At 41.6% G+C, this 20,244-nt stretch overlaps 2 protein-coding genes across 3 annotated transcripts in view; one reads left to right on the top strand and one right to left on the bottom strand.

Moving 5' to 3' along the window:
- LOC130261054 (synapsin-3-like) overlaps positions 1–1,915 on the top strand; it is a 69,155-nt gene extending 67,240 nt beyond the window's left edge. For both annotated transcript variants that reach the window (XM_056506936.1, XM_056506945.1), the window contains exon 6: positions 1,183–1,915. In XM_056506936.1, coding sequence (XP_056362911.1) covers positions 1,183–1,296 — 114 coding nt within the window. In that variant the 3' untranslated portion in view covers positions 1,297–1,915. The remainder of the gene's footprint in view (positions 1–1,182) is intronic.
- A 2,194-nt stretch (positions 1,916–4,109) lies between these two features.
- On the bottom strand, positions 4,110–19,952 carry TIMP3 (TIMP metallopeptidase inhibitor 3). Its single transcript, XM_056482049.1, has 5 exons — positions 19,932–19,952; positions 15,950–16,090; positions 9,885–9,996; positions 9,069–9,190; positions 4,110–8,453 (listed from the first exon to the last, which is right to left on the bottom strand). The coding sequence occupies exons 1-5, from the start codon at positions 19,950–19,952 to the stop codon at positions 8,256–8,258; spliced, it is 594 nt and encodes a 197-aa protein (XP_056338024.1). The 3' UTR covers positions 4,110–8,255.
- Between the last annotated feature and the right edge of the window lie 292 nt (positions 19,953–20,244).

Here is a 20,244-nt window from a genome sequence, read left to right as displayed (position 1 = left end):
CAACCACTTCACCAACAGTCTTGCCAGTTCAGCACTCTCTGTGGTAACAGGGCTGTGTCTAAGCTTCTCCTGAGATTCTGGGACATGCATCACTTCTTACTCTCTTTGGTATATCAACCCTGCCTCAGAAACATCTTTTTGTCATGGTTATTAGGTTTCTCCCTTACAGTTTTGATTTTTTTCTCTGGGTGATGAATGATGGATCAAACAAGGAGGCTGCAGGCAACATACAGAATAGTCTGCTTGCTTCACAGATGCTGAAACCCAGCAGGAATTTGCTGTAATGTGTTATGCTTCTGTTGGGGTTTTGGAACCTGAACAAAAATCAAAACTCAGTCCTACCATGGGGAGCTTTGTGTCTGGTTGGGCACAACCTGAATGATAAAAGGGTTTGTAATGGTGATGATAGTGGTGATGATGGTGAAGTTCATGCTTGATGGGTGAGGACAATGACACATGTTCCTCCTTGAGTGTGAAATACCAGAGTGGTCGCTGTGCCCATTGATGTTACATACTGCTCTCTAGACACTGCCCTCACAGACTGGTGCCCCCCTCAGACCTCATGGTAGAAGGGACAGGGACAGGCAGATGAACCCCTCTCTTCTGTCATTCATGAAGGGCTGTTGGGGGCCCTTGGTTCACAATAAATGTCAGTTATGATTAACAGTGGGCTCCTACTCCCTTGGTCTGACACTCAAACCCTCTAGTAATCGCTGTCCCTTAGCAATTCTCTGGCACAAAATGGCCTGGATTTGGCTGTGGGGAAGAGATCCAAGGGACAGCTTTGGTTTATGTGGTCTGTGATGGGAGTGGTGGCACTGATTTCCTGGCTCTGTCCTCTACTAAGAAAGGCTGCTCTCTCCAGCTGCATTTGGAATGCAAAACTTGTTCATGGTAGATCTGTAAGTAAATGCAAACTGATTCCCTTCTGGCTCTCTAATGCCTTCTATGCTCTCTTAGTCCAAGGTTTGTGTACATAGGCTGGCTTGGCCATGGATAAATACAGCAGCTTCATATTTTCTTGCTGCTCTCAGGTCAAGAAAGCAAGGTGGGAAAGACATGATAACATTTCTCTCACCGCCTTCACCACTATCAGAACATTTTTGCAAGCATTTGCCTGTTGCACAATAAGTCACTGACATCTACTGTGTCTGTTTTTTGTTTCCCCTCCCTCACCCCAAGTTCTCTCAGCTCATTAAAATCTTCAACTCCCTGGGCCCTGAGAAGTTCCCCTTGGTGGAGCAAACGTTCTTCCCAAGCCATAAGCAGATGGTGAGTAGCTTTGCTTTCTTCTGATGCCACTTTGGATGCGGTGGAAATAACAGATGCAAGTTGGGCACAGAAAATGGTGGCAGGAATACTGGGAAGAGTCTAAATTTTACTTACAGAAAAATACTGGCTAAAAAGTGCTATGCAAAAGGCACTGCTTGGGAACCTCTTTCCTTTCTTGCCCAGCCCACCCTAGGTGATGTAAGAACCCTGAAAAAATGTACAAAGAGGCTGAAGCAGAACTCCATTGTAAAACACAGTCATCAAAAAGCTCATCCCTTAGAGCAAAGAATCACTCTATTCAGATAAAGTGGATTTTCCCTACTCCTGGAATTGTTTAAAATATGCTGGCAATTTGGGACATGGGTCCTAAGAGATGTTTGTTTCACAATGTTAGTTTGCTTGGTCCGTCACGTGCTTACCATCCATGAAACATTTATCAGCCTGAAAGTACTCAGGGTAACATGGAGTTCTTAAAAGAGTTTGTTTCAGCTTCTCATGTTTTCTTTGCACAGTGCTCTGGGGTCTGGTATTTCTGTCAACAGCTACACACTCAGTGGCCTGTGTGGCTGCTGGGCACTGTACCAAACTCTTGGAGCACCTTCCAAAGAAATCTGCGTAGGTGCCTTTAGTCCTGGAGAACATGGCAAAGAGAGGGGCCTTGTTTAAAGCTGGTCATGGCTCTTGTTTTCCCTGCATTAAAAGAAAGACTAGTTCTTTGTGAGTTTTTGCTCCCAGCTTACACCCATGAATTAATGGCTCTTCCTACATGGCTGAGGCTTTGATGAAACCCTGTATGAACCATGACCCCCTGTGTGACCACTGGCTGGCTGAGCTAATTTCCCAGGCTTGACTGTGAACCCAAACAACATTGCCAGCCTGAACATGAGGGTTGTTGAGATGTCAAACTGAGGCTCAAAAATATTCAAACCCGTCTTTTCTCACACACTCGTTGCAATGCTGAGGGTCAGCCACAACACAAAACAGGGTGTACGTACATGATCATCTAGTTTCTTGTGAAAAATCCCACTGCTGCCTGCTAGGTACTCAAATATTTTGAAATGCCAGTCCTTTACCTCTCTGTTCCAATACTCTGCTCTCTACCTGTACTGTGTAGACTACGGCACTTCCATGCTTCACTGGCACATCATGGAGGTAAGTACAGTCAGGAAGTTGTGCTATCATTTAAGACATAAAGAAATGGATAGTCCTTAAACAATGTGACAGGTTTTTGCACATTTATAAGATTAATTAGTTGCATATCTGTTGCATTTAATTCCTAATGATTTATGAAGAAGATTTTGTGACAAGTAATGCTTCAGGACAGTTGTGACTTGGACCACGATTTCAGAAACGGTATTTTTGGAAGACTTGATAAAGGTTATAATTGCAAATTAGTTAGCACTTTTAGCATGATTTTCTTGTCTGGCTGTCTGATTCTTAGTTCCTCAGATGTAGATGTATTTGGTGCCAGCAAAGTAGTTTGGTTTAGCACTGATCTTAATTTCACTTATTTTTCATCTTTATAGCTAATCGCCTACTTGGAGATGCTATTACTTAACCTCCAAAAGGTACAGGGAGCCTTTTAAACTGTAGGTAATCTCAGATGAACACAAACACTACTGCTGGCATGCAGGGCTGAGTAATATGGTTTAAATCAGACAGTTCCCAACAATTTACAGAAGCAACAATCCACTTGGGCAAGGTCAGGCCAGCCCCAGTGGGGGCGTGGTTTGCCTCTCGGAATGAATCTACACAACTTTCTTTTATCTTTCTGGGATAAAAAAGACAAGAAAATATCTTTTCTGGGAGCATCTTCACAGCATCCTGGGCTGTGAGAGTCTGAGAGGTCAAGTGCTGACACCAAGCAAGCTGCATTGCAGTCATCACCAAACACGTGTGGAAGTTGCTTGCCCACTGTGCATCAGCTTCTCCATCTGTTAGACAGGAATACACTGATCACTCTTGCCTCTCCTGGGGCATTTCCAAGCTGTACCAGTGAGCACTCATAAAACTCAGTGCGGTCCTTTGATGGGTGACCCCCCAGAAGTCTTTGTAACAAGCATTATGATTTTACCTCTCTGCAATGTAACACACTTCAAGCACTTAAGTTCTCACATAGGAGACCCTCAGAATTTTCCAGAGTCTACTTTCTAAACCTTTGGATTAAACAGAGAATTGATTCAAAGATCTCTTTCATTCTTTCATCTCTGTAGAGACTAGATTTTCCAAGAGTAAAAAGTGAGATATAGGAAATGTCTAACAGTAGGTCCATTTTTTGAGCATTTCAACTTAACTGAAAATGCTTTTACTGAAGCTTCTTCCTCATGAGTACAGGCCACTTTTAATCAGCCTTAAACAGTAGGCCAAAAGAGAGGACACAAGATTCTGACATTTCATAACAGAAAAGATGCTCTTTCTTCTCTTTGCCATGGGCATGCACTTTCAGACCTCCCCATAATGATCAGATTTCTGGAAATAAGAGCAATCTGGCAAGTGTTCTTCCAAGGACCTACTGGTGCTACAGCCAGCCCTAATGACTGCCTTGCTCTGTACTGACCTCCTATGGCCAGTTAACAACTGGGAGCCACTAACTTCAAAACTGACTTTTTGCCTCTACTGGGTAACAATTCTTAGAGAGAACAGCCTCTTAAAAAGAGAGGGGGTGAATCCTGAAGGGATCTTTGACAAAGTGCAAGAATTGCCAGAGGTGGAATATCTGCTTTGGGACCAATAAAAGGGTATCAAGGAAGGGGAAGGAAATTAATAAATCCAGTTGCAAATCCATTTGTGTACATTTGAAGTTGACAGAAACTAATATAAGTGAAGCAGAGACAGAATGTCTGTGATAGAAATAAAACCACTTTACTGTTTAGAATAAAAGGACACTATAAAAAGTGAACATTATGCAACATTACCTTAAAAGACAATATACATTCACTGAATATAAAATTTATAAATAACATGGAGGAAAACTGTAAACAGTGCTAGAAAATTTAGCAACAAATACATTCCTTCTGGACAAGATTTTTCACATGGGTTTGGTTCTCTCCCCAATTTTCCATGACTATCAGGAACAGCAGAGTGGCTCTATGAAGGAAGGACAGTGTCAGAGAGAAGGAGAAGCCAATAAAAGCGAAACAGCAGCAAATGTTTAGTGGGTTTTAATGTTTCTTTTTCCTCAAGACTGGAAGCCCCAAAAGTCATTTATTCTAAAAAAGACAAACTTTTTGCAGTTCCCTAAATTCTGTTCTGTCCTTTTAAGCTATCAAGTACATTATAAGTGAGCAGTATTTTCAGAGACAGTCGCAAGCATGGAAGCTTGTTCTCATGGAGACCTTTATTTCCAACAGTCTTTAATGTTAAAAACACAACAGTATGTTTCCCATCACTGTGAGGTAGCATTTCACTCTGACAAGTATGAATGAGATACAATGATAGATTTAGGTTTTAGAATAGTCCTGCCTAAAGGGCCACATAACTCTTCAAAATATGGGAAATTTAGACTTCAAAATGGCTTTGCCCCCCCCATACAGGGTAGGTCGAAGCCTCCTGCAAGAGGACTTTATTTAAGGAATTCCATGCACAGATCTCCTCCTACTTTCTACCTCCTCCATTTTGGAAAAGACAAATAGAATCTAAACATTCCCAAACCTTCATATATACTTTTGCCATTTTAAAGGGGAAACACTCTCCAGCAAGTAAGGAAAAAATATGCATAAATAAGAAACTGAACAGTTTCAGTCTAGAAATCAGCTGTGCACTTTAAAAAGTATTTTTAAATAATGTTGGTATGTCTAAAGCATGGCGGCAGGGAGTGTGTGTATAATTCTGGACATGTCCACAGGCAGGCAGAAGTGACTTAGCAAAGTAGAAGAAAGTAGAGTTGACAGAAAGGAAGAAGTCTTTGAGTCTGATTTAGAGCCTGTTCAATCCATGTAATGGCTTCCACTTCAGGAGTGCCTTCAGGCAGGTCCTTAATGCAAGCACAAGCCCAAGAAATGCATGTCCCTGATAGCATCCACAGAAACAACATAAAAAAGCTTCCCAAAAGAAATGTATTTTCACTGGATTGCTCCCCCTCCTTTCGGCTCCACATTTTGAAAAGCCTTAACAACTGTTTCTTTACATGGCAAGGGCAAAGATTTCCACCAAATCTCTGTCCCTGCCAGTCTAGCTGTTTGCATCTCAGAAATATTTTACCATCTGCAAAACAAAGTGGGAATATGCTTCACTTTCTAGTAATGCATCTGCTGTTTTGTTGTTTACAAAGCACATAGCTACATTATATCCTACGTAAGGACACAAGTCCTGATAGCATTAGAACGCAAATATTTTCACAATAATTCGAGTGCAATACTGTGATGTCTCAGCTAGCTAAATGAATCAGTGACAGGTAAAATATGCAGAGCTGCAGTTTAATGAAAATTCAAACCAACACTTTACTGCATCGAGGGGCATTTTTGTTTAGCCTTCCAAAGCTGTGAGAAGTGGCAGCAGCTCACAGAGATGCCAGCTTTGCCAAGTCACCTTGAGCTTGAGGAGGGCCACATCCTGCAGTGCCGACTCCAAACAATGCTAACACTGAGGGTGGCTCCACTCTGCCCTCAGTGACCCTCACAGATTTTGTCAGCCATGCACAAATCAAACAGAGATTGTTCCACTGGGCCCAAAGTCCAAACCTGTATTTTGCCAAAAGGAACAACTTTCTGAACCACCACCTGATCCTGTGATGGGTGTCATGAAGCACCCTACTCTCCCTCTCATCTCCAACCCATAATTTAGGAGTAGTCACAGGGAAGAGGACTTCTGAGAAGTGTTCCAGGTTTAAATCACAGGAAAATCCAATGTGTTTTGTGCTGCATTGCCACTCAGAGCTGCTGGGAAAAAATGCAGCAGACCTAGGCACCTCTAACAGCAGCTCTGTGAAAATGCCCTTTAAAGTTCATGCTAAAAATGAAGCTTTTTGCTGCAACAAGTCATCCAACAAATGGGGCATTTCAGAGGGTGTACATCTGGCAGAGCTCTGGTAGCACGCAAGGAACATAAAAACACATCAGGGCCCATCTCAGACACCCTTTCTTTTCCATTTGGCAAAGAGGTTCTACACAACTCCCAGTAATTGAGGTCACTGATGGTAAAATGCTATATTGCCTCAAGCTGGAATCACTGCATCAACTTTTTCCTGCTGGTGGCAGCTCTGCTTTCTAAGTGGAATGAACGGAAGATATATGGAAACTTAAGATAAATAATCATAATAATACAAAAATGAAGTTAAGCACAATCTTCTCCCTGCCCAAGCCCTCCCCATCCAAAACTTAGTCACCCATTTTGTCAGCACCCCTTCTTCACCATCATTAAAACTTAAAATATTTTTATTTGATAAGAAAAATTATATTATAGTTTTCTTAATAATAAAAAACCAAAATAGAATGAAAAAAAAAAACTTCTCCAGTCAACAGCAAAGCACAAGACAGTAAGGCTTCTCCTCCCACATGACTGCAGGACATGGTATGAGCACATGCACAGGGCTATGCTTAACAGTGCCTAGAGGGAAACACAGCACTTGACACAGAAGGAATCCTCCAGGCAGCTGAAAATTTTATGATCCCAGACAACACTTATTAGGAGACCACTTTTCCTTGCCTAGCCCACACACACACTTCCTTTCACCATATAAACAAATGCAGCTATTTTAGCTGCAGGGGAGGAACCATGGTGCAAGGAGTTACAGAGGAAACAATGACTGTAGCCACTACTGCAGATACACTGGAGCTTCAATACAAGAAAAGCAACTCACCAACTCGGAATGTCAATATTTCTGTCTTTAAAACACAATCAAACCATTCTTTTGTTTATAACACCAAAAATTTCCACGTCCTGTCAAAAATAGCTTATGTCATTATGTGTATATACATCTTAGTTCAGCAAAACACTATTTTGGCAATACTTTTTTTTTTTTAAATAATAAGAGTTCTAGCAAGTCTCCCCTTTCCCTCTTGCACGTGATTGATTTACAGTTGTTATTTTTGCATCTGTTTGGTTTAAGGTGTTCACAAGCTGGTTTTGCTGTTGAAGCTAAGCTGCAAAAATTTCAGGGGTCAATGCTGCTCAAAACAGGATGGGACAACCCTTCATATGCTTTACTGTAGTTGCATTTACCTCCCTAAAAATAGGGGATGGGGCTTTTGTTTTTGAAACAACAACAAGAATACAAAATACTCTATTTTATTCTGGGGAAAGCCAGAACTTCAAACGTGCTGTTGCATTCACACTGTGACTGAATTAGCAAGGACAGTCAGTCAACAATGCTTTTACCAGATGATGTGGTCAGACACACCAGGTAAAGTCTCCCACTGCTGGAGTCAACCATTGCCAGTCTCTCCTAGAGAGGAGGATTTCTTTTGGATGTCACTTTGTCCAGAGTTTAGGCTGGGTTTCTTTTCATTTTGCTTCATTTGCCTGATTAATCTGATAAATAAAATCTGTTTCCCTTAAAATAGATTTTTCTATGTACTTTCAGCACTTAGTGCATGAGGAGGGGTGATGGGAAGCCAGCGCATAGAAGAATACAGTGCCTAATTGGCATAGTTTTTAGATTTTTGTTTTCCTAAAAAAATAGAGATTATATTGCTACAGCTAATGATACATGTAAGAGAGCAAGAGCTCCATCTTTTTTTATTTTTTTTCCTTTTTTTTTCCCTCCCATTTTACCCTCTGGTGTGCAAAAGTAAGCTCCCAAATGTTGTCTGATCAAAATGAGTGGTATCAAAAAATGGAAAAGGTGATTACAAATTCAGTAAGGTAGCACAGACTTTTTCCTTTCCTTTTTTTTTTTTCCTTTTCTTTAAGTGTTCCAAGTGCTAGAATTTGCATGAAAATAGGCACTAATTTCATTGTCATCATCACGATCTGGTAAGAGTTAGTGTCCAAAGGAAGATCAGCCACAAGTAAGGGAGAGGGGAAATAAGGAAAGGGAGAGCTGCTCAGGGATCTGTGGCATTGATTATCGTTTTGTCTGGAGGTGCCCATCCTCTATACCAGCTGCAGTAGCCTTCCACCCTCTGGATGCAGGCATAGTGCTTTGCTTGATATCCCGAGTGGCCGAAGTTGGAGAGCATGTCTGTCCAAATGCACTCATTCTTGGAGGTGGCAAAGCAGGGCAAGTAGTAGCAGGGCCTAATCTGCAATTGGAAAGAGAAATCAGGTAAGGCTACATGTAAAAACAACATTATATAAAATGCCTTTTTAACAGAGAAAAGCAATTCAGAATTCCACTGCCTCAAACCTCGCTTACTAATCCAAAATTCAGCCTCACGTAAGCATGTGCTTAGCTTCACACACACAGCTAATTCCATAGTGAAAAGGGCTTTTCAGGTGCAGAAAAGTTGAGCTTATGTCTATGTTTTTGCAGGCCTGACGCCATGTGCAAAAGTCTTAGTTCCAGTGCCAGCCTGTGGGGTTTTAAGTACTCAAAATGTTTACACAGGAAAAAAGGCTGGGCATATCTTGCCAAGCATTTGATGCCTGATTTCATTCACCTGCAAATCATTCTGCATAGATTCAGAAAGTCTCCCCCAACCCCAATTAACTCCAACAGGATATTAAAGGCACAGACTCTGCATTTTTATTTGATTGTGTCTTCTCTGGTCTCAACACTAGAAATGAACTTATCTGTAAAAATTGTTGTCCTCCTTTTCTCTTCCTGACTGTTCTCCAGCATCGTTGTGTATTACCAGCCAGGAGAAACAGAGCTCTTGGGTTTGAATGTCTGAATGCCACCTTAGAGACACACATACCTTGCAGCCACAGCCCAGGTGATAACGGTGGTTCAGCCCTTTGCGCTGGGACAGGGTCAGCCGGTCCCATTTCTCATACCAGTTGCACAGGCCAGTGTAAACCTTCCCCTCATACACCCGGCCTAGAAAACAGACATGGTCACAAGTTAGCACTTCTCAGCTCAAGCACTTCTCTCATTTCCTGACATTGCTAATGCTCTCAATGTGTTTGGCTTCAGCCATTGCTCAGCAAATACTTTGTTTTTACTAACTGGTTGAGGAATCTCTGGCCAGCAAGATAACAGCACTTCTGAAAGTCAGGAGTGTTGTGCTGGCTGAGAACACCACCGACAACATGCAGGTTAGTAAAGAGCAGCTGTCAAGCTCCTCTGAACAGAGCAAGTGAACTGACACCTTCCCTAGAAACAAGACTTGACAACTGCCACATGCCCATCCCCCTGCATCCCCCCATCTCAGCAGCCTGCATTTCTCCAACTCATTCCAAAAACGACTTTCCATTTCTGACACAGCCTAGTAACACCCAGTTCCCTGTGACAGACATGCCAGCTCAGGTATACATTGAGAGCCATGAACTGTCATCCGACATACTTGTCAGAGCATTCCTGTGTACAAGATAGACTTTAGGAAAGAGAGAGGCATCTAGAGAGTGACTCTCAGAGTCACTCAGAGTAGAGTACTGAACACCAGAACACTGTTGGCCATGTTAACACTTAGGAAATTGTGTACAGAGCTGTCAACACCACTGCCTATGTCTTTAACAGGTGTATGTATAAAACAGAAGAGCTTTTGCTTAGGGAGAAGTACAAGGTCCTTTACCTGTAATCAAATACTGGTACTTGTTGACCTCCAGCTTGACTCCACAAAGACTCTCAGAGGCTTCTGTGTAGATGTACTGAACATGTGGCATTATCTGGAAGCCCCTGTACATCTAGAGAAACAATACAAATTCTTTTAGTCATCTTAAGAGGACAAATTTCACTTAAGGTTCTTTACAAACTACATTCCTAGTTTTTGGTGGTAAGCAATAAATTTTCTGGGTTTTACACAAGTGAAGGAATAATGACGCTGGCTGGACTCATGGAAGTCTCCCTACTGGATCTGCTGGTAAAGCAGAAAAACCACCTGCTAATAAGGCATTGCAATTCAGCACAGGGACCAGTTTCTCCCGTTCATATTAGTTCCAGTGGCACTGACTGAACAAAGCGCCAGTGCTGCAGGCTCTGCCAACATCCTGACAATTTTTTTCCCCCTTATAAAGGTCATAATTAGGGAGAAATAAAATTAGTTCAAGCTTGGAATCTTTCTCCTCTATGTGATTTAAACAATTTCTTCCAAACTAAGGGGTTTTTCTTTTCAACAATTACCCTATTTTCCAGCCTTGCTGCTGTAAGAGTTTCAAACCTTTGGCGCTTGATCTAAGTCATCAAGCCAGACGCCTCCTTCTCAAACGCGTAGCACACGCAGCTCCTGCTGACCTCAGCAAGGACTTAATGTTTCTCTAACTCAATGAATGCAGACATTGAATTCTACACCATCTTCTAAAATTAGTCCAGTACTGATGGGCGCCATAAAGAAAATATCATGTATACATAATTCCTCTGCACTCCTCCTCCTTCTTAATAATCTTTCTTCCAGCTCAGTTTAATCGAAACATGAGCCCACAGATACACTGGCAGTTGGATTCAGTCAGAAATTAGCACATGTCCCCATCTGACCTGGCCTTACTGCTGCAATTTAGAGAAACTCATGCCCACCTGTTAGCAGCATAATGAAGTCTTTGCATAGCAATGAAACAACCACTACATGTGTACATTGGACCCATTAAACATATCCTATTTTTGAAACACTGAGGATTATTTTCCTGAGAATTTCATCTTTAAAATTTGTCTTTTCAAAGCATTCAGTCATTCTTTTTCTGTCAACTCCACAAATGGCCAATATTTAGAAGTTAAGAAACAATACAAGACAGAGGGAATCAGCTTCCTAGGATTTTCCAGTCTATCCTTTTCTCTCTCATCTTTACTGATAAAAAGCACATTCACACTCAGTTTAGTAGTAAATATTAATTATTTAGGCAAAAAAGGGCCAAAAATTCCCAAACAATCCCAGAGCTATAGATCCTTGCTGCTATGTCACCTAATGTAGTATTCTTCTCCAGGCAGCATCCCAATCCCTGAAGTCCCCTATTACCCCAGCTTCTCACCATTCCCCCATCTCCTTTAAAAACAACAAATCCTTTTATTTCTGAAAGAACATCTGTTAATTTAACAGACTTTATGCTAGGCCTAAATATTTGACATAAAACCATAAAAAATTATTACTAATTCTGCTATGCTGAGAGGTCAAATTGTCTTTGGAGCATCTATGGAATGTCACCCAGGTGACATTCTCCTTAGATAGATTTCCCTAATCAGCATGATCTTGTAACAGTGTCACAACTCAGTACAGCACTGCTGGGTACAGTAAAAGACATGCTAAAGAGTTCGCATTTTCCAGCCTTTCTTCTATACCCAGCTAACATGCAAGAAAAGGATTTTTTAAAATTAATCCTACTGTATCAACAAAAACTCATAGATCATGCTTGAAACATGACATTGTATCCATCAGTGGCCAAAGTCTTTCAAAGGATATGGAAGAAGTGAACTTTACCTAATCTCTGCTTTATCCCTGCAATTTTCTTGGTATTGGATGACCTACTCAGATTTTCCAATCCAATCAACATAGCTGGAGATCTAGATTCTGGCACAAGCATCCTGTCTGTCCTTGGATGAGCTATTTGTCCCTCAGCACACTTTTGTTTCTTGTTTCCCAAGAGTACTGTGAGGAAAGGCACATAGAATAAAGATCACATGTCCAGACCCCTTTCTAGTGGGTGTCACACCAAGAAGCTCAGATAAGAGTATCTAAGCAGATAAAACTAGCTAAGATAACAGCTGGGGCTGCCCAGCTGCCCCCTCCAGCAGTGCATTATCAACACTGCAGAGAGCTGCACACTGTGCATGGCAGTGCAAGGGATCTGTCACTCACAGTGCTGAGCTCCCAGTCATGTTGGGCTAATTAAGTATCTGTTATAAGGTCTGCACGTGGGCAGGCACACTTGGAGCCCTTTTTTCCTCTTGCCCACAGGGCTGTGAGTTACATTAATGATTCCCCAGGGAACCTGCTCAGGTCCTTCCTACAAGACTGTTACAGTCATCACTTTTCACATCTTCTGAGCCATCAAGTCCAATATGACTATCTAGGAAGTAGCCAGTGATCCTGAACTGGGGCCTGTTTTTCAGCTCCTGGACCTAATTTCCTGTTCACATTACCATCAGGGCCACCACTGTCAGGGCTGCTAAAGAAAGCATGCTCAGCCTCCCAAAAAGCACTTCCACTCAGCCCTCAGTGACCCACATCGATGGCAGCCACTGCCATGCTGATTGAACCCATGCTGGGGCAGACAGGGCCTTCCACACCCTCTGATGACTGAACAAAATTCACCAGGAGGACCTTGGCTCTCAGGAAAGGAAACAGAAAGTTTGGCAAGGGGAATCTTCTACAGGTGGCCACTGTCAAAACATATAAAACAATACCTTGAGCATTATTTTGGATATACAAAGTGTCTTGCAAGTGCTGTAGACCAGTCAGAGGAAACCCACCCATAAAGCCAGCCTCTCCTCTCTCCTAACCGCTACCCTCAGAGTTCTCCTGTCCCCACAATTTTTTGTATATTTTTGGAAGCATAATAACAGGGAATGAAGTATTAGCAAACATGACATGGTGATGTCTGCTAGTGCTGCTCTATTTCCATCTGTGTCAGCATTCCCCTTAGCAGCCCCCATACCGCCTCAGAAATGCACAGACAAATCCTGCGGTAGTTCCTGCTGCTTAAATGACTTCACTCTGTAAAACTCTTCATGATGCTCCTCCCTCTATCCCTCCCATGTGAGGTTGCACTAGATACCAAGAGCTGGAAGTCACACCTTGCCTAACCTTCAGCTACCTAAAATATAGGAAATTCACAGGAATTAGGCATCCTCTCTAGACAAATGCCAAGAACAGACACCTCCAGAACAACTCTGCCCATCCTAAAATAGCTGCCTACAACTTGTGGACTCAATTACACTTGGTGGTTCCTCTCTCTATCCATTGACAATCAAGAGAGCTGGAAAGACTCAACACCTCATTTCAGTCTGTCTAAAATTAAACTAAATTAATCCTACCCCACCTCTTTCCTCTTGGGACTATCACATTTCCCCCCATAGACTCATTTTACAGATAAGCAACAAACCAAGGAAAGAAGGAAAGTCTCCTTGCTTCTGGCAGCCTGTGCAGGGTGCTGCCATGGTCAACCAGGACTGTTTGTGCTTATGGAGGAGAAATATCTTATCTCCTTGTTTCCTTTGCAGTTTCCTGAAATAGGCTCAGGCCATTCTCAGAATGCACTTGCAAGATCACAGAACACATAGGGGTTAGATCAGTCCTGTGCAGATTTATGACATGTGATCTCAAAGTATTCTTATATTATTTGAGAAAGCAGTGGGAGAGGCAGAGGTTGCTTGGAAAAGCACAAGGCCTCTTCAGACAACAAACCTGAACTCTAGAAAGCTTGGCACTGTTCTGTCCCTGTGGGCTGACCTTGTGCTCCAGTCCAGGCTTCAAGCTGGTTTAGTTGTGAAATGCAGCAATGAGTTCAGGAATGTTAGTGAGATCAGGAATCCAATCCAGCAAATTCCAAGGAGCCCGTGAAAGAACTATGGAGATGGTTTGTTGCCCTTCAAGGCTTTCAGTGCTTTCCACAGGCAATTCAGCACACACTGATAGATTAAACAGCTTGTTTATTTTTCACCTGCAGGTGCAGAAGGGTCTATGCAGACTGACATTTTAATTTTATCTTCAGAATTGTTCCCATGCAGCTGTGCAGAGCCATAGGCCTCTTTAGTTCTCTTTTCTGCAGGAGGACAGTCAGCTTTCATTGCAAACAAGGAAGAAATTTGCTGTGTCCCTCTAAACTCCCTCACTGTATGGATCTAAATCCCTTTTTATACTTAAGTATCTAAGTTCAGCAGAAAGACAGCAGGGTTTCCAAAGAAGACACTTGGTTTATTTGTTTGTTTATGAAGAACTATGTCCTCCGGACATTCCAGTCCTACTACTGAGCACTTTGCTTCAGGTTCCTTCCTGCCAAAGGTCACAGTTAAATGTCCAGTGCAGCATCCCACCAGCCCACCATCTAAACAGCAGACATGAGGGCAGTTTGACCAACACACAATTTCCTCTTTAAAATCCCTCTTGCTTTTGTTGGACACATAACTTCCTAACAAAACACTGTGGAAATGCCCCTGCAGAAAGGCCCTGTGCTGCAGAACAACCCAATGAAAACAGCCAGGACTGGCTCAGGTGTCTTAGTTAGAAAAGGGGCGGTGTTCTGAGTGGTAAAGGGTAGTAGATCATTTCAGGGACTACCATTATTCTAGATCACTGTTCGTGGTCATTTGTTAGACAAGGAAGCACCAAACTCTTGGCACTGAGAAGGATGAAAAGTAGTGGCACTGGACAGACCAGGATGAAATCAGAAAGGAGTTGATGAAGCAACTGCAGCAAGTGGACACTGAGTAGTTTTGCGAAGCAGGGTACACTTGCTGAGAGTGACAAAACTGGAGAAGAACCGCACAGAGTGCTGCAAGCCTGATGAGGTCAACAACAGCCATAAAAAAAAAGTGGCCGTGTTGTCTCACTATTGCCAATACAACCAGTTCTGGTTTTGGTTTTTTTTACAAATATATATTTCCTTTGGAATCTTGCAGAGAAATTTTTAAGGTTAAGGAAGTCAACAAGCCCTACATCTCATGCCCTCTTATTCAAAGTGCAGGCATTCCACCCTTGTGGAAGAGCCATGCCAGGACCAGATTTGGCTACGTGCATGGTTTTGTGACAGCTTATGAAACAGGCTTTGCGTCTCCTCCTCCCCGCTTTCGTGCTTAGCTATAAACTGCCTTATAAAGAGAGTTACTGTTACAAGGCAGGCAAGTGACTGGTTTTTTCTGAACCTTTACTTTGTCTAATATGTTTCAGATTTCTGCAGTCTCTGCCAAGCTTTTCCATTCCCTTTCTTTTTTTTTTTTTTCCTAAAGACATAAACCAGTCTTATGACTGGAATGGCATTGCCAAGAAAAACAATCTAGGGCTGATTTTTAGCATTACATAACAAGGGGGCAGTTTAAGAAAAAAACTCAAGTCCAAAGCAGCAGGTTGAATGCAATTTGTGCAGCAAAGAATTAGAGCTCTGAAGAAAGCAACTAAAGAAATCAAGCAACTGGTGTTGTTCTAGCTCTTCTCATCTCTCAATCAATACTTCCCAGCTCTTCTAAGCTGACAATATTTAAAAGCTACAATGCTCCATTTAGCTTTATATAAAGACTTCACTATAAGATTTTCATTTGTTTTTTACATGGAAAAAATGCCGTAACCCTAAGTGTTGGTCACAAAGAAAGCAAGGAAAGAAGAGAAATGAGCACTCTCCCAAGGCTGGCAGACCCCCTACCGTAATTTCCTTCGTGGATTTAATGAAAGTGCTGCATGGAAAAGCTGGCATTTCTGTGCATGCTGAACACAAAACACTTCTTCATTACCTAGAGAAGACCATCTGGCATCTTTTACTACGAGAAATCGTAAAATAATGGAAGAATTCAGGTATTCAGCACTGTATGACAGGAATGATCTCCTCCTGCTCCTTTCCCTTCTCCAGGCAAATTTCTACCAATTGCTGGTTTCCTTCCATTCTGTAGGGCCAGTACAAAAAGTGAAGGTGCTGTTAAGCCTGCAAAGTGTTTGTTGTTACATGTTAATTAGATTCCTTACTGTAACTACTAGCCCATGGGAAATGTCTGCAAACATACCTTCATCTGCTTGACTGTGTATCGCATCGTTCCAAAGGGCCCATCTTTCATGAGCTTCTTCCCCACCACTTTAGCTCGGATCACTGTCAGAAGGGAGGAAAAAATACAGCAAATTATAGACAACTTTTCACAACAGTTATGCTATACCTTCCCCTTAAAAAAAAACCCAACAAAACTGTTTAAATAAATTATCCTGTAAAATAAACAAAGCTCCAGGCCAACCTTCCTCTTGATTTATTCTAAGTCTCAAACACAGTGAAGGCATGTAAAATGGGATGGTGAAGTAGGTGTTTATTTAGAAGAAATGCAGTTCTGTGTCAAGAATAAGAACAAGCATTATTTGTGGTTAAGTCTCACAGAAATCTGCAGAGCAGACTGGAGCTGGGACCAAGACAGATTAAAATCTTTGCACCCAGTCAAGTTTGCAATGTCTTAACTCTCAACATACAGGACAATGTTCAATAGGATACTACTTTTGAATTGTTCTTTGTGCGCCCAATGCAGCTTCTGTTTCCCAATGAACATAACCCAGTACAGGGCACTGGAATATCCCATATCTGGGATTTCACTACAGCTGCCACCTTTGAGGTACCACAAAACCAACAAATGCTCCCTTGAACAAAACCAGATTATTCAGCAACCATCAAGTGCCCAGTGAAAGCTGCCAGGCCAGTCAGAAGTCACCTGGAAGACAAACTAAACCTGATCCATCAGATCTTATTTACACTGCACAGCATTTCCTCATGGATACCAAGAGGCAGTGTGTGCTCTCTGGCACAGGTACCCCCACTGTACCACAGATGCACCACAACTGAGCCCAACCACCACAGATAAGGATTTTGCGGTCCCATAGATAAGGAATTTTTTGTTTTTTTTTTTAATCTAGTGGGAAGTTCATAGACAGTGCTTAATGAAGGGTTCTCTTGCTCATCCATTTGTGGAGCATTCCACACACACACAAAAGAAAATTTTAGAAACTTTTCTATCAGTCCTCTTTGAAAAAGTTCTGCAACCTATTGCTCATCTCAGCAGATAAGCAAGGCTCAGGGACAGGGCAGGCATTACTCATTTTAATCTACCACAGAAAAACAAAAAAAAATTCAGAAATACATAGAAAGGAGACAAAGAGGTGGAAGCAGGAAAACACAGTGAGTAATTTGCATTAAAGCACTATTTAACAGCAGCAACAAAGTTCAGGGATACATTTTGCAGAATGTAAAGGACATTAAACAAGCATCTTGTTGCATCTTCGCTTATTTAGGTTTCAAATCTGTAGAAGCCCACTGAAAGGAATGAGGAAAAGACTAAGGTTTTTTTCACTACCTAGGTCCAACTAAGGAGGCAAAAAGCTTGTCCCAGCTTTCAGAACAATCAGAAGAACAGATAGGTCTGGTTTTACACACCAGCTCCTGGACCTTGTTCCATGAGGGTGGTGAGAAATGAGGACAAATCCACTATGCTCTGATTTATATCCTGGGCTTCAGCCAGACTTGTCGAAGAAATTTTAAACTAGGTAAGACAGTCCTGGCTTTGATTCAAAGAACCAACAAAACCTTCATTCATTGAGAGTAAAACTTCAATTTTTAAAAAAAAAGTTCTATTTCCCAATGGCAGTACAAGCAATTTTATTGATTCTTCTAGTTAACAAGTTGTTCCAACTTCAATTTACTCTCATCTTCAAGCATTAGTAGCTATATTGAACCATGTGCTTGAGGACTGCAAATATCTTTAAAAAACTAGCTTCTTCAACTTGCTGCCCCCAACCACCAGCAAAGCTACACAAACCAAAATGTCCAAGAGTCAGTGAGAATGAACACAATTCCTTAAGGCTTTGTGAATTCCAGGACAGCTCACTAACACTGGAATCTATAGCAGAGAATGTCAAAAGTCTTATCTTCATCTGCTGATACACTGAAATTGAAAAAACTGGTGTTTGCCCAACACATCTAAAACCAACAAAAAATCTTATATCTTATTCATAATGATAAGAAATACACTAAAGGAAGTATTACAAAATGCTAAGGTTTCCAAACCAGAACACAGTTAGCATATAAGATCACAAGCACATTCTCAGTTGCTTATGAAATACCTAAAAAACCATTTTCTTCATGTATTTCACTCCTAGCTTATCATTCCTTTGATTTCTAGTTAGGGTGCCACAGCCATCTCAGACAGATGCTTTGATTTATGGACTAATCAACAGCTTCAACAAATAATTCAAAATACGTTATCTCCACTAGGACATAAGAGAATTCTGATTTCAACTAATAATACCCTTGTAAGCAAGTAGAAGGTCTGTATTTTCTTATTATTGTTCCCCAATAAAGTTGGAGAAGAACAGCCATCCTAGCAAATTCACCTAGAAAAGCCATGAGAAACCTTACTGTGGACTGTCACTTCAAGCCTTTTGTAAGAGAGTCAAGCCCTCTGTTTTTCAGAGAATTGCCTTTATCACTCCAATGGTAGCATTTCTAGCTAAGTTCTTTTCTTTACTGAAGAGCTAGAAATGAAGAAGAATCCACCCCGTGTAACTTTTCCCATATTAAAGGAAAAATCAAGCTGTTAGCCAAGTAGTGGAGGATATTCCAAGTTGTCTATCATCTGTTTTTTGTGAGGTTAAATTCCCATTCCTGAGGATGAGATGCCTCTGAGCCACTGGACAGAAATGCTGGATGGACAGAACTGCTCAGAGGTTGTTCTTGCAGGTGTAGCTTCAACCCCTGAGGCTCTACAAGTGAGAGCCACTTGTACACCTTGCTCAGAGCAGAGCTCCAAGCTGCACATCTGCAGCCACGTTTCCCTATCTTTGCTCCTTCAAACCACCACTCCTCAGTTATATGGCTGGGCCACTCTTCACACCTGGCCAGAAAATAAAGAACATTGCTCCTGACTATGCAGAGGCCATGGATACTTGCCAGAGGAACTTTTCACCCTCTGTGAATTATCTGAAATTTACAGCATTTCTGTTGCAAATTCAGTCCACGTTAAGTTAATGAAGTCGACTGTTTACTGCTGCAGACTCCTACTTCTTGAGCAGAATGAGGCAAAAGGTGCTGTGACTGCTCTCCTGAGCTCCTCCCTTCTCCTTGAAGCTCTATTACAGTCCTGCTATTACTGATGGGAAACTTTATCCCACACAAGTGGTCACCAAAATAGCTGCATATTTTTAAACCGCAATTCCTTTGAAGCACTGCCTATGAAAATACTCCAAGATGAATGTTTCTCAGTACTTTGGGGTTTCAGGTCAGGTCACTTTGTGGGACTGGAGCAGTTGGCAAGGTCTCATGAGTGATTCGTAATTATTTATGAAAAGCTAAATTAGACAAGGATATAAATCTTGGTAAGATAAGCATGGCAGCCATGCCATGATACAAGGAGGAGAAAACATATGTACTGCTTCTCAACATTTGACATGATTAAAAAATTGAGGGTGGAAACATCCCTCATGAAAGGAAGGAAACCAGACTTTTAGTTGATACTCTAAAAGAAAAAAAAAAAAAAAGAAAATAATAAGCTGCTGTGTTTGAGTATTCAAGAAATGCATCTAAGAATGTATCACAAATTATTAGTGTACTTATCTCTTTTCCCTGCCTTTTTTTGTGCTTCTTGTTTGTTTGGTTTTTTTTTTTAATGTAAACTAGCTTGGTAATTAGGAAAACAGATCACACAGATTTGCCAGGACTAGTATAGTGCCAGCAGCTACTGGTTTGTGTTTGCCTGGCATCTCTAGTGTGGTACAAACTGTCTGAAGGTGCAAGAACACATATAAATCTTTTCCAAATGTCACTGGATGAGGTCCTATAAAGGCAAACAAACTAGAATGGGCATACAAGAGAAACTGACCTTTTATTTGCCCATATGTATACATATCTAACTCAAATACTCCTTAACTTATCACTTACTCTGTAGCCATTTTCTCAAGGACTCAAGGGAGAATAGGCCTAAAGGCAAGGTATGAAGCAGAAGAGGACATTGACTTTACATCTGAGATGGCAGAAGGCATTCTTTTCACGAGTCAAGGAGCAGAAAAACAGGCAATGAGAGATTAAGATATGCACTTGCCAAGCTGAGGAAACAACATGGTGAAAAAACTTGCAGCTACCAAGTAATTCTATCCAGGCACACAGTAATTACTACATGTGTGGTAGCTTTTTTTCCCAACTGACAAGCAACATCAAATGTCCTGGTTGAATCCAGCCCGTGTCCTTTATTGGGAGCAGCCACTAGATGGTGACTCTGTCCCAAATCTTACCTTCCCCTGATGACAGGGCAGCAGTACAGACCCAGTCTAACAC

This window comes from Oenanthe melanoleuca, chromosome 1A, assembly GCF_029582105.1.
Source record: "Oenanthe melanoleuca isolate GR-GAL-2019-014 chromosome 1A, OMel1.0, whole genome shotgun sequence".
Lineage (NCBI taxonomy): Eukaryota > Metazoa > Chordata > Aves > Passeriformes > Muscicapidae > Oenanthe > Oenanthe melanoleuca.
The sequence above is the reverse complement of the archived record's forward strand: the minus strand, read 5'-3'. Positions and strand labels throughout refer to the sequence as shown.